The following is a 13,967-nucleotide window of genomic DNA, read 5'->3' on the forward strand; positions in this document are numbered from 1 at the left end:
TTGCTATCGACTGCGGCATGCAAACACACAAAAACAATATGCACGACAACATTTATATATAAAAAGTACCACCAGTACCACAAAATCATACAAAATTGACAAAAATCACCGAACACGATGTAAAAGCAACCGGTCACAAGCGACGCTAAGTCGAAGAAAAATTCCTTCTTACAGTCCTCACCGCCGAGTTTCGAAAAAAATTGTTCCCCGAATTCTGACCGCGAATTATTAGGAAATCTGCTAACTATGGACGACCAACATAAGGAGGGCTAATTAGCTGCAGCCTTGAATGAAGTTGACTCAATGAGTGGAGTTTTTCATAAAATGAAAGGTTGATCGACAATAGATCTCAAAGCACATAACACAAAAATATTTCGCAAATACAAAGAAGTGGCGTTGAGAACTTCCCTTATTATAATCCCTTTACTCAGCTTTCCAACTTAAAACAAGGTAGAACGCTATAGTTGAGTACCTCGACTATCAGATACCCGTAAAATTTTTTGTCTTGCATAAAAATTGTGGGCGCCACAGGTTTGGGCGGTTTATGGGCGTTAGAGTGGGCGTGGCACTCTGCTGAAACAAACTTGCGCTGCGCAGGAATCTCAGGAATCTGCATGCCTAATCCCAGTATTGTAGCTTGAATAGTTTCCGAGATCTCAGCGTTCATACGGACATACGGACATGGCTAGATCGACTCGGCTAGTGATCCTGATCAAGAATATATATACTTTATGGGGTCGGAAACGCTTTCTTCTGCCTGTTACACACTTTCCGACGAATCTGGTATACCCTTTTACTCTACGAGTAACGGGTATAATAAATTTGCCTTCGAGTAGAGGCGAAAAACCCATCGATGTTCACATTTTAATCTACTTAACATTCTTACATTTAACATTTATCACTTTTGCTCACTGGCTGTGACGTCATTCAGCGTTCATACGGACAGACATACAGACGGACATGGTCATATCGACTTTTTGCAGTCGAAAACTCTTTCCTTTTCCTGATACATACTTTCCGACGAAGCTTATATACCAATTTACTCTACGAGTATACGATTTTCAAGCTGGTCCTAGAGAACGAAAATTTTTTTTATTGACAACCGAATATCAACAACAGGATCCTCCATAATATTAATAATAATACTTTACTTAAGCTGTAAACGTTTTTGTTTAAATACAAATGAAATTTAACAATAAAGTTAATAAAGTTACGATAACAAAAGATGTTGATATAAGGGGATCGGATTGCAAGGGGTACGCTTATTAAATGGCACACGATGTGTGAAAAGGAGAGGGTAGCAGGCCTTTGCTTCCCATGGAGTTTGGATCAATGTAATCGGAAGGCTTGCTGGCTCTCAATTGCTAACTCATAACTGAATTTTCACGTTGAGTGGTGTGGATATAAAACTTAAATAAGCTTTTCTAACACTTGCCATAAAAACAAAAATCTAGACAAACACCTAAAATAAGTTCTGATTATTTTTGAGAGCTGATAAGTTTAGTAAGCATTGCACAGCACAAACCCACAATACACCCGTCGACTTTATACCGGGCACTTCACTAACAAACCAACGAAACGGTCTTTTGCTCTGTATAATTTTTGTATTTTATATTTTATAGGCAATGAGAGCATTTATTGAATCCAATTTCAAGTTGCTTGACATAGACAGCGATGGAATAGTTGGAGTGAAAGAATACCGGTATAACTGCATAACTAGAGTAGCCATTGACGATATAACTCCAATTGATAAAGCCTTCGAAACATTGCTGAACGTAAGTTATCTTAAATATTTAAATGTAGTACAAGTCAAATGAGAACATTTCGGTTATTTAGGACGAGGATCGGAAACGCGGAGGACTTTCATTAGATCGCTACAAAGAACTATATGGGCAGTTCTTGGGTAACACGGCCGACAACCACCCAGCAGTTAATCTTTTTGGACCCTTATAAATAATTAATTTACATTTAAATGTCTTCGCTGTTGTTCAACTACTATTTATTAAGTTTTATTTGTAATTACTATGACTTTAAACATATTACCATATAGAAATAATACATTCATATCATTTTGTGTAGAATCGTCAGATGACCAGTTCGTAATTTTTAAAGTTTTTAAACTAGTTAAGTGCAACTGCTCTCAGAAGTTAAAAATAGGCTAGGATGTTGACTTGCTCTCCCAAAATGGCTCTTTAGTTATAATCCTCTCTCTCAAAGCTTACAAGATTTCGAATATTTGTTGCGTTGAATAAAAGTTACAATTTATTGAAATACCAATTTAAAAAAAAACCATTTTTAAAACGTGGAGGAAATATACGTTTTGCGGTTAATAAACCATTAATAACAAATGCGGATGTATAGACCATTTAGGTCATTTTCTTTACATATATACATATACTATACTTTTCGAAAAATGGGTAAGCCCGTGAATCAGGCTTAAAAAAAAAATATTTTTTTGTTAAAATTTTTTATTAAAAAATCTTTTTTTTTAAAAAAGACTTTCTGTTTGAAAATGTTTATCTTCAGCTGTAGTAATCCGATTGACTTGGTTTCTTTTGTATTTATATCTCTGGAACCTCTTTTTTTACAAATAAAAATGTTTTTAAGAGACTAATTTTTTAATATCTTAAAATTAAAAACAAGTTAAGATTTCACAAAACTTGTAATGCTTGCACCCACAAAAAAGTGTTCTTTCTTAATTTTAATAAATGCACCTTGCAGAGGGTATAATGATTTCAGTCAGAAGCTTGCAACGCAATGAAGGAGACGTTTCCGACCGCATAAAATATATATATAAAATAAAATATATATATATGACTAGACGACTCCATCTAGCTATGTCCGTCTGTCCGTTCGTTTCTACGCAAACTAGTCTCTCAGTTTTAAAGCTATCGGACTGAAACTTTCCCAAAAGTCTTATACCTTTTGCAGGTAGTATATAAGTCGGAACCAGCCGGATCGGACAACTTCATCATATAGCTCCCATAGGAATAATCGGAAAAAAAATTTAAATGATATCTTTGGTGTTTTTTAACATATAACCTTCTAAGCTTGGAAATAACATTTTTTGATTAGTTTTGAATTTCGAATTCATTTTTAACAAGATTGGACGACTATATCATATAGCAGCCATAGGAACGATCGGAAAATTAGTGGGAAAAAAATGAAACAAATTATAGCTTCGGTGTTTTCTGACATATTATCTTATACTATTGAGAATATAATTTGTTGTATTTTTAAATTTCATAATTATAATTGCAAGGGTATACAAGCTTCGGCTTGCCGAAGTTAACTTCCTTTCTTGTTTAACTTCAAAGCGTTCATCGTAAGGTGGTTGAAGGGATGCGCGGACGGTGTCGTTGCGTAGTAAGACGTAAGTTGCCTGTTTCAACTCTATAAAATCAAATAGTTTAGAGAAATCGTGATGTGCCGTCTGGATGGACCGTATTTCTCTCATAATTTTTCCTCCTACAAGGCGAAGGGTTGCGCCGTACACAAGTTGTGCTGATGTTGTTTGGATGTCTGGCTTGAATGCTGAATGCAACCCGAGCAGGATTAGTGGAAGTATGTACATAATGGCTGCCTTTACTGTTCTGTTGTGAGAAGGTAGTCTATTTCTAGCATTCCTGACAATTAATGGACTAATTTGGACTGGAACTGTCTGCCCTGGTCTCTTGTGATGCCGGCTGGAACTCAAAATCTTGAGATCCACGAGCCGATGAGTGCTGAGTCTACCGGGTTGGCACACTCAAAAAAATAATCACCATAAATATTAGAAAATCGACCGTGACTTTAAAACGCCATTGAATTAAGAAATATTTTCTTGAATTAAGAAATAGTTCCTTGATTATAGAAAAAATTTCAAAAAATTTCGGAATTTCGCCATAATTTTTTTTTAAGAAGAAAAGGAAGAATTGCAATTTTTTCTTTAACTTATGGCGGATTTTTCTTGCTTTTTTTTCTTGAAATAATGGTAAATTCTTACTTAAATTTAGTAAAGAAATACCCATATTTAAGGGAAAAGTGACTTTTTTTTTTATAGATTTTGATGGTGGTCTAGCTGGTAAAGACGTCCGGTCAATAAACAATCGTACAAAAGTATCTGGTTCGAGCCCACTCCACGCCAACTGTACCCTTTGTTTATTTATTTTTCTCTTTTTTAATTTTATTTAATTTTTAGACGTTAGACGTTAAGACGTCTGGATATGGTGTGAGCAGTTGCGTGTTCGAGTTTATGTCGGGGTTGTCTGAGGTAAGGATTTTTCCATTTGTTATTTATATAATTATAAAAAGTATTTATATAAAATAAATCTTTAATAAGTTTAGGTAAATATAAAAATGTATATATATATATAGTCTCCCATGTAATAATTGCCATTAAAATTCGAAACGGTTTTGTCCATTTAAAATCCAAAATTGGTATACAAAAAACCAAATTCCTCAAATGTAAAAAAAGATAATCTTATATTAAAAATAATATTTTTTTTATTTTAAGAAAATTTTCTTTAATTTTAAGGTTTTTTACCATACATTTAAGAAAAATTTGTCATTATTTCCAGAAATGGCAAACCATAAATTCAAGAAAATTATTTATTTAAAATAAAGGCGAGTCGCCGTTGGATGAAAATTATAAGAGACTCGAATTGATGAGTCATCCGCCGTACAGCCCTGACTTGGCACTCAATGACTTCTTATTTTTCTTACACATCAAGTGAAAAGTGCTTGTTCAACGATTTTCGTGACAGAAGATGCTGTTAGAGCGTTCAAAAGTCATGTTTTCGAGCTGTCTTAATTGAAATGGAAAATGTGCATTGACAGTTGGTTTGAGCGCATGCAAAAGTGTATAAATCTCGCCGCAGAATACGTTGAAAAACAATAGAATAATTTTTGATAAATATTCCCATTTTTATTATTAGGCCAGAAATATTTATAGGTTGTAGCAAGGAGTGAAAACGAAATGCAAACAATTTTATAAATATCTCAGTCACACTGGGTTCAAAAACAAAAATGTAAACACACAAAAGCTCAAATGTAAAAGAGGCCGTAAAAAATGCTAAAGCAAGAGAGTGCGAGAGAATAACTTTGCTATCGACTGCGGCATGCAAACACACAAAAACAATATGCACGACAACAGTTATATAAAAAAGGTACAACCAGTACCACAAAATCATACAAAATTGACAAAAATCACCGATCACGATGTAAAAACAACCGGTCACAAGCGACGCTAAGTCGAAGAAAAATTCGTTCTTACAGTCCTCACCGCCGAGTTTCGAAAAAATTGTACCCCAAATTCTGACCGCGAATTATTAGGAAATCTGCTAACTATGGACGACCAACATAAGGAGGGCTAATTAGCTGCAGCGTTAAATGAAGTTGACTCAATGAGTGGCGTTTTCTTTAAAAATCAGGAGAGAACGATATACTCCTAGTTGAGAACTTCCCTTATTATAATCCCATTACTCAGCTTTCCAACTTAAAAACAAGGAATAACGCTATAGTCGAGTACCTCGACTATCAGATACCCGTAAAATTTTTTGTCTAGCATAAAAATTGTGGGTGCCACAGGTTTGTGCGGCTTATGGGCGTTTGAGTGGGCGTGGCACTCTGCTGAAACAAACTTGCGCTGCGCAGGAATCTCAGGAATCTGCATGCCTAATCCCAGTATTGTAGCTTGAATAGTTTCCGAGATCTCAGCGTTCATACGGACATACGGACATGGCTAGATCGACTCGGCTAGTGATCCTGATCAAGAATATATATACTTTATGGGGTCGGAAACGCTTCCTTCTGCCTGTTACATATTTTCCGACGAATCTGGTATACCCTTTTACTCTACGAGTAACGGGTATAATAAATTTGCCTTCGAGTAGAGGCGAAAAACCCATCGATGTTCACATTTTAATCTACTTAACATTCTTACATTTAACATTTATCACTTTTGCTCACTGGCTGTGACGTCATTCAGCGTTCATACGGACAGACATACAGACGGACATGGTCATATCGACTTTTTGCAGTCGGAAACTCTTTCTTTTTCCTGATACATACTTTCCGACGAAGCTTATATACCAATATACTCTACGAGTATAAGGTTTTCAAGCTGGTCCTAGAGAACGTAAATTTTTTTTATTGACAACCGAATATCAACAACAGGATCCTCCATAATATTAATAATAATACTTTACTTAAGCTGTAAACATTTTTGTTTAAATACAAATGAAATTTAACAATAAAGTCCCTACATAATTACGATAACAAAAGATGTTGATATAAGGGGATCGGATTGCAAGGGGTACGCTTATTAAATGGCACACGATGTGTGAAAAGGAGAGGGTAGCAGGCCTTTGCTTCCCATGGAGTTTGGATCAATGTAATCGGAAGGCTTGCTGGCTCTCAATTGCTAACTCATAACTGAATTTTCACGTTGAGTGGTGTGGATATAAAACTTAAATAAGCTTTTCTAACACTTGCCATAAAAACAAAAATCTAGACAAACACCTAAAATAAGTTCTGATTATTTTTGAGAGCTGATAAGTTTAGTAAGCATTGCACAGCACAAACCCACAATACACCCGTCGACTTTATACCGGGCACTACACTAACAAACCAACGAAACGGTCTTTTGCTCTGTATTAATTTGGTATTTTATATTTTATTGGCAATGAGAGTATTTATTGAATCCAATTTTAAGTTGCTTGACATAGACAGCGATGGAATAGTTGTAGTGAAAGAATACAACATTTCGGCTATTTAGGACGAGGATATGAAACGCGGAGGACTTTCATTAGATCGCTACAAAGAACTATATGGGCAGTTCTTGGGTAACACGGCCGACAGCCACCCAGCAGTTAATCTTTTTGGACCCTTATAAATAATTAATTTACACTTAAATGTCTTCGCTGTTGTTTAACTACTATTTATTAAGTTTTATTTGAAATTACTATCACTTTAAACTTATTACCATATAGAAATAATACATTCATATCATTTTGTGTAGAATCGTCAGATGACCAGTTCGTAATTTTTAAAGTTTTTAAATTAGTTAAGTGCAACTGCTCTCAGTAGTTAAAAATAGGCTAGCATGTTGACTTGCTCTCCCAAAATGGCTCTTTAGTTATAATCCTCTCTCTCAAAGCTCACATGATTTCGAATATTTGTTGCGTTGAATAAAAGTTTGCATTTATTGAAATACCAATAAAAAAACAAACCCTTTTTTAAACGTGGAGGAAATATACGTTCTGCGGTTAAAAAACCATTAATAACAAATGCGTATGTATAGACCATTTGGGCCGTTTTCTTTACATATATACATATTAGTATACTAATTTCGAAAAATGGGTAAGCCCGTGTATCAGGCTGTTCACGTCAAAAGGGCGTTTAATTTCAGGAGGCAGTGTCGAGCGCAAAAACCCCAAAGTACTCCCGTGTGTTTTGGGTACTATTCGAGCTTGGAGCTTCATCTATTTTCAACAAACAAGCCACCACGCCCCAACACAGGCTTTAAAAAAAATATATTTTTTGTTGTTAAAATTTTGTATTAAAAAACCTTTTTTTTTTTAAAAGACCCTCTGTTTGAAAATGTTTATCTTCAGCTGTAGTAACTTGGTTTGACTTGGTTTCTTTTGTATTTATATCTCTGGAACATGTTTTTTCAAATAAAAATGTTTTTAAGAGACTAATTTTTTAATATCTTATAATAAAAAACAAGTTAAGATTTCACAAAACTTCTAATGCTTGCAAGAAAGAAATGCACCCTTGCAGAGGGTATTATGATTTCAGTCAGAAGTTTGCAACGCAGTGAAGGAGACGTTTCCGACTTCATAAAGTATATATATTCTTGATCAGCATGACTAGACGAGTCGATCTAGCCATGTCCGTCTGTTCGTCCGTTTCTAGGCAAACTAGTCTCTCAGGTTTAAAGCTATCGGACTGAAACTTTCCCAAAAGTCCTATACCTTTTGTTGGTAGTATATAAGTCGGAACCAGCCGGATCGGACAACTACATCATATAGCCCCCATAGGAATAATCGGGAAAAAAATTTAAAAAGTGATATCTTTGGTGTTTTTTAACATATAACCTCCCAAGCTTGGAAATAACATTTTTTAATTAGTTTTGAGTTTCGAATTAAATTTTAACAAGATTGGACGACTATATCATATAGCTGCCATAGGAACGATCGGAAAATTAGTGGGAAAAAAATGAAACAAATTATGGCTTCGGTGGTTTCTGACATATTATCTTATACTATTGAGAATATAATTTTTTGTATTTTTAAATTTCATAATTATAATTGCAAGGGTAAACAAGCTTCAGCTTGCCGTAGTGAACTTCCTTTCTTGTTTAACTTCAAAGCGTTCATCGTAAGGTGGTTGAAGGGATGCACGGACGGTGTCGTTGCGTAGTAAGACGTAAGTTGCCTGTGATGTGCCGTCTGGATGGACCGTATTTCTCTCATCATTTTTCCTCCTACAAGGCGAAGGGTTGCGCCGTACACAAGTTGTGCTGATGTTGTTTGGATGTCTGGCTTGAATGCTGAATGCAACCAGAGCAGGATTAGTGGAAGTATGTACATAATGGCTGCCTTTACTGTTCTGTGCCAGCGTTCGATGATTCCGTTCGCTTGCGGGTGATATACTGTTGTGCGAAGGTAGTCTATTTCTAGCATTCGTGACAATTCATGGACTAATTTGGACTCGAACTGTTCACAAATTTACGGAATTTTGACATAATTTTTTTTTTTAAGAAGAAGAGGAAGAATTGCATTTTTTTCTTTAACTTATGGCGGATTTTTCTTGATTTTTATACCCGTTACTCGTAGAGTAAAAGGGTAAACTAGATTCGTCGGAAAGTATGTAACAGGCAGAAGGAAGCGTTTCCGACCCCACAAAGTATATATATTCTTGATCAGGATCACTAGCCGAGTCGATCTAGCCATGTCCGTCTGTCTGTCTGTCTGTCCGTCCGGATGAACGCTGAGATCTCGGAAACTATGGGAGGTATGCTATTGAGATTTGGCGTGCAGATTCCTGAGCTTCTTACGCAGCGCAAGTTTCAGCAGAGTGCCACGCCCACTCTAACGCCCACAAACCGCCCAAAACTGTGGCTCCTACAGTTTTGATGCTAGAATAAAAAGTTTCAACTGAAATGTATTGGTCTCGTCAATACCTATCGATTGATCCAACAAAAAAATTTGCCACGCCCACTCTAACGCCCATAACGCTTAAATCTGTATACCGCCGGTAGGTGGCGCATTTTAATCTCGCTTTGCTACTTGCATATCTCTATTTAGCTGAGTAACGGGTATCTGATAGTCGAGGTACTCGACTTGGCATACACCAAATTGAAGCACTATAGAACTGATGAGTTTCATAACTTAACACCCCCCTGTGATAATAGTTTTAGCTTTGTGTGCGTAGCTCAAAGTGATGTCCTTGCAAGTGTCCTTAAAGTTAAGTCTAATGCTGGAAGCCTTGACAATATAAGTCAAAAATTTTTAAAAATTTTATTTCTTTATTTCCGGCAATATGGAAAATAGCGAAACTTTTAGACAAGATAAAAAGCTGTATCACGCTGTCTTGGGACAAGCACATAGGGAAAGCAACCGGGCGTACCTATGGTCTCTTGCGGCAGCTTTCTGCCTTAAAAACTTTTTTGCCAGTTGAACCGAAAATTTGAATAGCCAAATCAATTCTAATTCCAACTCTCTTCTATGCAGTATAAGTATTTTGTCATTGTTACTTACGTTTAAGACGTTTAGACCACGTATCACCTATAACGCATAAAATGCTTGACCTTAATTTTTAATTGTGACTAACCAAGAACACTCTTATCTATATATTCCTGAAATGTCTAAAAAACCAAGAACTTTATATGTCCTCGTACACAGTCCCTTTGTTTACAGAGACAGTTCTTTGTTAAGCTATTCGCCTATGGGATTGCCTACCTCACAACTTTAAAACAATGCGGAGCGCAGCTTAATTTAATTTAAAAGTTAAGAATTTATTAAAAAACATAGGACAAACAAGTGGAAACAAGCTAAAACTAAAGAGGCAATTTAAACCTATAATTTTAAGATTCAATGAATTCAAATATATAAAATTGTTAGTTATAAGAAATACGAGTATAATCTAAAATTAAATGTCAGAAATTATGTAATAGTTATAAGCAAAAACCCTATATATATTGTAAACTCAACTCCATTGGGACCAGTGCGATAATAATAAGCTTATGCTTCTAGCACTGGGATATATTACAAAAATATCATGCCCATCTACATGCCAAAAATGATTAAAATCGGACCATTCATTAAGAAGTTATAACCAAATAAAAATAATTAATAAGCAAATTCAATAGAAATCGAGAGGGATGGAGATATATACATGAAGCAAATCAGGTGTTTATTAGAGTTCATTAACACGCCACCTATTTAGCAACAAAAGCTAAATAGCGCTTTGCTGTGGTGAAAATTGCATTTACACATTTTAAAAATCTTCAAAAATGTACTCGCGGGTATCGGGTATAGCCAGAGTAGCAGCAACACAATGTTTTTAAAACTCTTTAATAATTTAATTTTTTGATTTAAATAAAACCGCAAAATAACAGACTGACAGACTGACAGACGGACATGGCTACATTAAAATAAATACTTTATGGGGTTGGAAACAATTCCTTCTATCTTTTACATACTTTCCGACGAATCTAGTACACCCTTTTACTCTACGAGTAACGGGTATAACAAATTATTTTTTTATGATTCCTACGGGAGCTATATGATATAGTTGTCCGGTCCGGCTCGTACCGACTTATATACTACCTGCAATAGAAACACGACTTTTGGAAAGGTTTCATCTCGATAGATTTAAAGCTATCAGACTAGAGACGGAGAAAAGGACAGTCGGACGGACAGACGGATATGGCCATTGGGGTCGGAATCGTCTCCTTCACTACGTTGCCAACTTCGGACTGACATCTTATACTCTATGCAAGTATTCCGGTATTCTTTCTTGTTTATAAAATATAGTTTCTGGAATTAACAAAAATTCTTACTGGTTTTGAGAAAAAATCTTTTCTGATCCTTCTTATATAAGGAAAATCTTTCTGCTTTTTAAAAGTAATTTCGTGTATTCAGAAAAAAACATTTTATGTTTGAAAAAAGGACTTTCTGGACAGAAAAAAATTTTCGTTAATGGCAATTTATCATGATTTTAGAAAAGTATTTCTCCTTTTTAGAAACCAATTTTGTTTTTAAGAAAATCCCTTTCTGATATATATGGTCAATCGCCACCTACTGAAATCAATGGTGAATTTCTAATGAGTGGTTTTTTAAGTGTATGGATAACAGAAGCTGTGTGGCAGAGTGAGCTAATGGCTTGAGTTTAAGAACAGCATTATTTTTATACCCATTACTCTATGAACATAGAGTGATAAACTATATAGTGACTCTGCCGCTCTCCTTTGAAACTATGCCAATGATGCCACCTAGGCAAAACAGATAATTTCCCTAGCTTTTTAAAAGTTTGATGGGACCTTGTAATTCCTTCCCGTGGTGAGTTTTATGGCAAATTATATATCTGCACCGCTCTTACTCACTGTTTTGTTTTTGTAATTAATCCTCAACACTATTGCTGTTGCTTCGCACTTGTTGGGTGTGGTGAAAAACCGAAGTTTGCTTTAAACTTGGCCTTGAATTGGCTCTCAGCAGAGGTTGGGCAGAGGTTCGAGCAGAGCAAATGGTGTCTCTATATAGTTTATTACTCTATGCTATGAAAGGGTAAATTCGTCGGAAAGTATGTAACAGGTAGGAGGAAGTGAATCCGACCATAAAAAGTATCAAACAAAACACCACTTAACGAGGTAGAAAACAAGGAAGTACGCTATAGTCGATTACCTCGACTATCAGATACCCGTTACTCAGCTAAATGGAGATATGCAAGCAGCATAGCGAGATTAAAATGTGCCACCTACCGGCGGTAGACAGATTTAAGCGTTATGGGCGTTACAGTGGGCGTGGCAAATTTTTTTGTTGAATCAATCGATAGGTATTGACGAGACCAATACATTTCAGTTAAAATTTTTTATCTAGCATGAAAATTGTGGGCGTCACAGGTTTGGGCGGTTTGTGGGCGTTAAAGTGGGCGTGGCAAACTTTTTCAGTTAAAATTTTTATTCTAGCATCAAAACTGTAGGAGCCACAGTTTTGGGCGGTTTGTGGGTGTTAGAGTGGGCGTGGCACTTTGCTGAAACAAACATGCGCTGCGTAAGAAGCTCAGGAATCTGCACTCCAAATCTCAATAACCTAGCTCTTATAGTTTCCGAGATCTCAGCGTTCATCCGGACAGACAGACGGACAGACGAACAAACGGACATGGCTAGATCGACTCGGCTAGTGATCCTCATCAAGAATATATATACTTTCTGGGGTCGGAATCGCTTCCTTCTGCTTGTTACATACTTTCCGACGAATCTAGAATACCCTTTAACTCTACTAGTAACGGGTATAAAAAACGAGCTGGCCTTCCGAATTGTCATTAAGGGCTTTATCGCTTCAACTGAGGTTGGTGAAATCATTACCAGACTTAAAGAATCGGGGTACAACCCTCGGAAGGTATATAACCCACCTGGTGAAAATTGTAAGGCCAAACGAGACATATTCTTTGTTGATTTAGAACTAGCTAAAAACAACAAAGATGTTTATAACATTGGAGTAATAGACTATCAAGTGGTTAAAAAAAACCACAGATTCAAAAGAAGGGCTTTTAAAGTTGTTTCAAATGTCAATCATTTAACCATTCAAAAAACTATTGCTTGTTTTCACCTAAATGTGTTAGTTGTGTTGGCGACCATGACACCAAGGACAAGGATAAATGCTTAGCACTGAAAGAGGATCAGTTTAAGTGCATAAACTGTAGGTCAAATCATAGTGCTTCCTTCTGCAGTTGTCCTGCCTATCTAGAACAATGTGAGAAACGTAAGTCCAATAGCACTTCAGAACGTCAACGCCGTCAAAAGCAAGCTGTTGTTACTCCGCTCCCGAGCCTCAAGTTTCCTCAAGTCAGCCATTAATGGCATCAAATTCGTTTAAAAATGTGCTGCGTCCCTAAGCCCCCATAAATGCTCCTGGCATGGATAAGTTTTATGGTAAAGTTGCAAAATCACTCCCTAACTCTGTCATTGCGCAGCTCGGCCTTCTCTTCAATGCGTCACTGAACCTTGGCCATTTCCTATCCCCTTGGAAACCTGCTCTAGTGACAATGGATCCCAAAAAAAAGGGTAAAGATCAGTGCTCCCCTGAGTCCTACAGGTCTTCTGTCTACGTTTTCCAAGATTTTGAGCGGATCGTACTTAATAGGTTTCTGGATATTGACACGATTAATGACGCTGTACGAAACCACCAACTTAGTTTCCGTAGTCGCCACTCAGCTATTGAACTGGTTTTTTCTTCCTGTCGACAGGCTTTTGATAGGGTTCGGCATGAAGGTCTTTTCTACGGGAATATCAACCCTTACTGAGATGATAACACGATTCTCGAACCGCTACAGGGATCGCTTACTGGTGCATTTTAACCGCCTGACTAGACGTCTTGCCACGCCACTGGGTCGACGTTGTTTCACGAATACCTCCTAAGCGATGTTTGGAAGGAGTTCAACCAGTTCAGCCATTGCAATGCTCTTCACAAGGAGGTGAAGGTTATGTCGATCCGGAGATCGACAATGCGGTCTACTAAGCAAAATACCTAAGGGCAAGCGCTATACTCAAGGAAAGAAGTAATAATCTACAACCGGTAATATCAAGAAGCAGTGCGAATGGCAGCAACGGGCTTCATTCAAACAACGATGTCATCCTAAACTTGCTATAGCAAGACCAACAACTAGTTGAGCGACTTTCTGTAAGTCAGAGCACACCGAACACGCGTGATCATGTAGTTGGAAAAACTCGTTGGATTATGAAGAGATATACCCGAATG

The 13,967-nt window shown here is 36.6% G+C and overlaps 1 protein-coding gene across 2 annotated transcripts in view; it reads left to right on the forward strand.

The window, feature by feature from the left end:
- The window catches only part of Scp1 (Sarcoplasmic calcium-binding protein 1), a 150,015-nt gene extending 147,738 nt beyond the window's left edge, over window positions 1-2,277 (forward strand). For both annotated transcript variants that reach the window (XM_070998731.1, XM_070998730.1), the window contains 2 exons: window positions 1,623-1,775; window positions 1,837-2,277. In XM_070998731.1, coding sequence (XP_070854832.1) covers window positions 1,623-1,775; window positions 1,837-1,953 — 270 coding nt within the window. In that variant the 3' untranslated portion in view covers window positions 1,954-2,277. The remainder of the gene's footprint in view (window positions 1-1,622; window positions 1,776-1,836) is intronic.
- The last annotated feature ends 11,690 nt before the right edge of the window (window positions 2,278-13,967 follow it).

This window comes from Drosophila suzukii (assembly GCF_043229965.1).
Source record: "Drosophila suzukii chromosome 2 unlocalized genomic scaffold, CBGP_Dsuzu_IsoJpt1.0 scf_2c, whole genome shotgun sequence".
In the NCBI taxonomy this organism is placed as follows: Eukaryota; Metazoa; Arthropoda; class Insecta; order Diptera; family Drosophilidae; genus Drosophila; species Drosophila suzukii.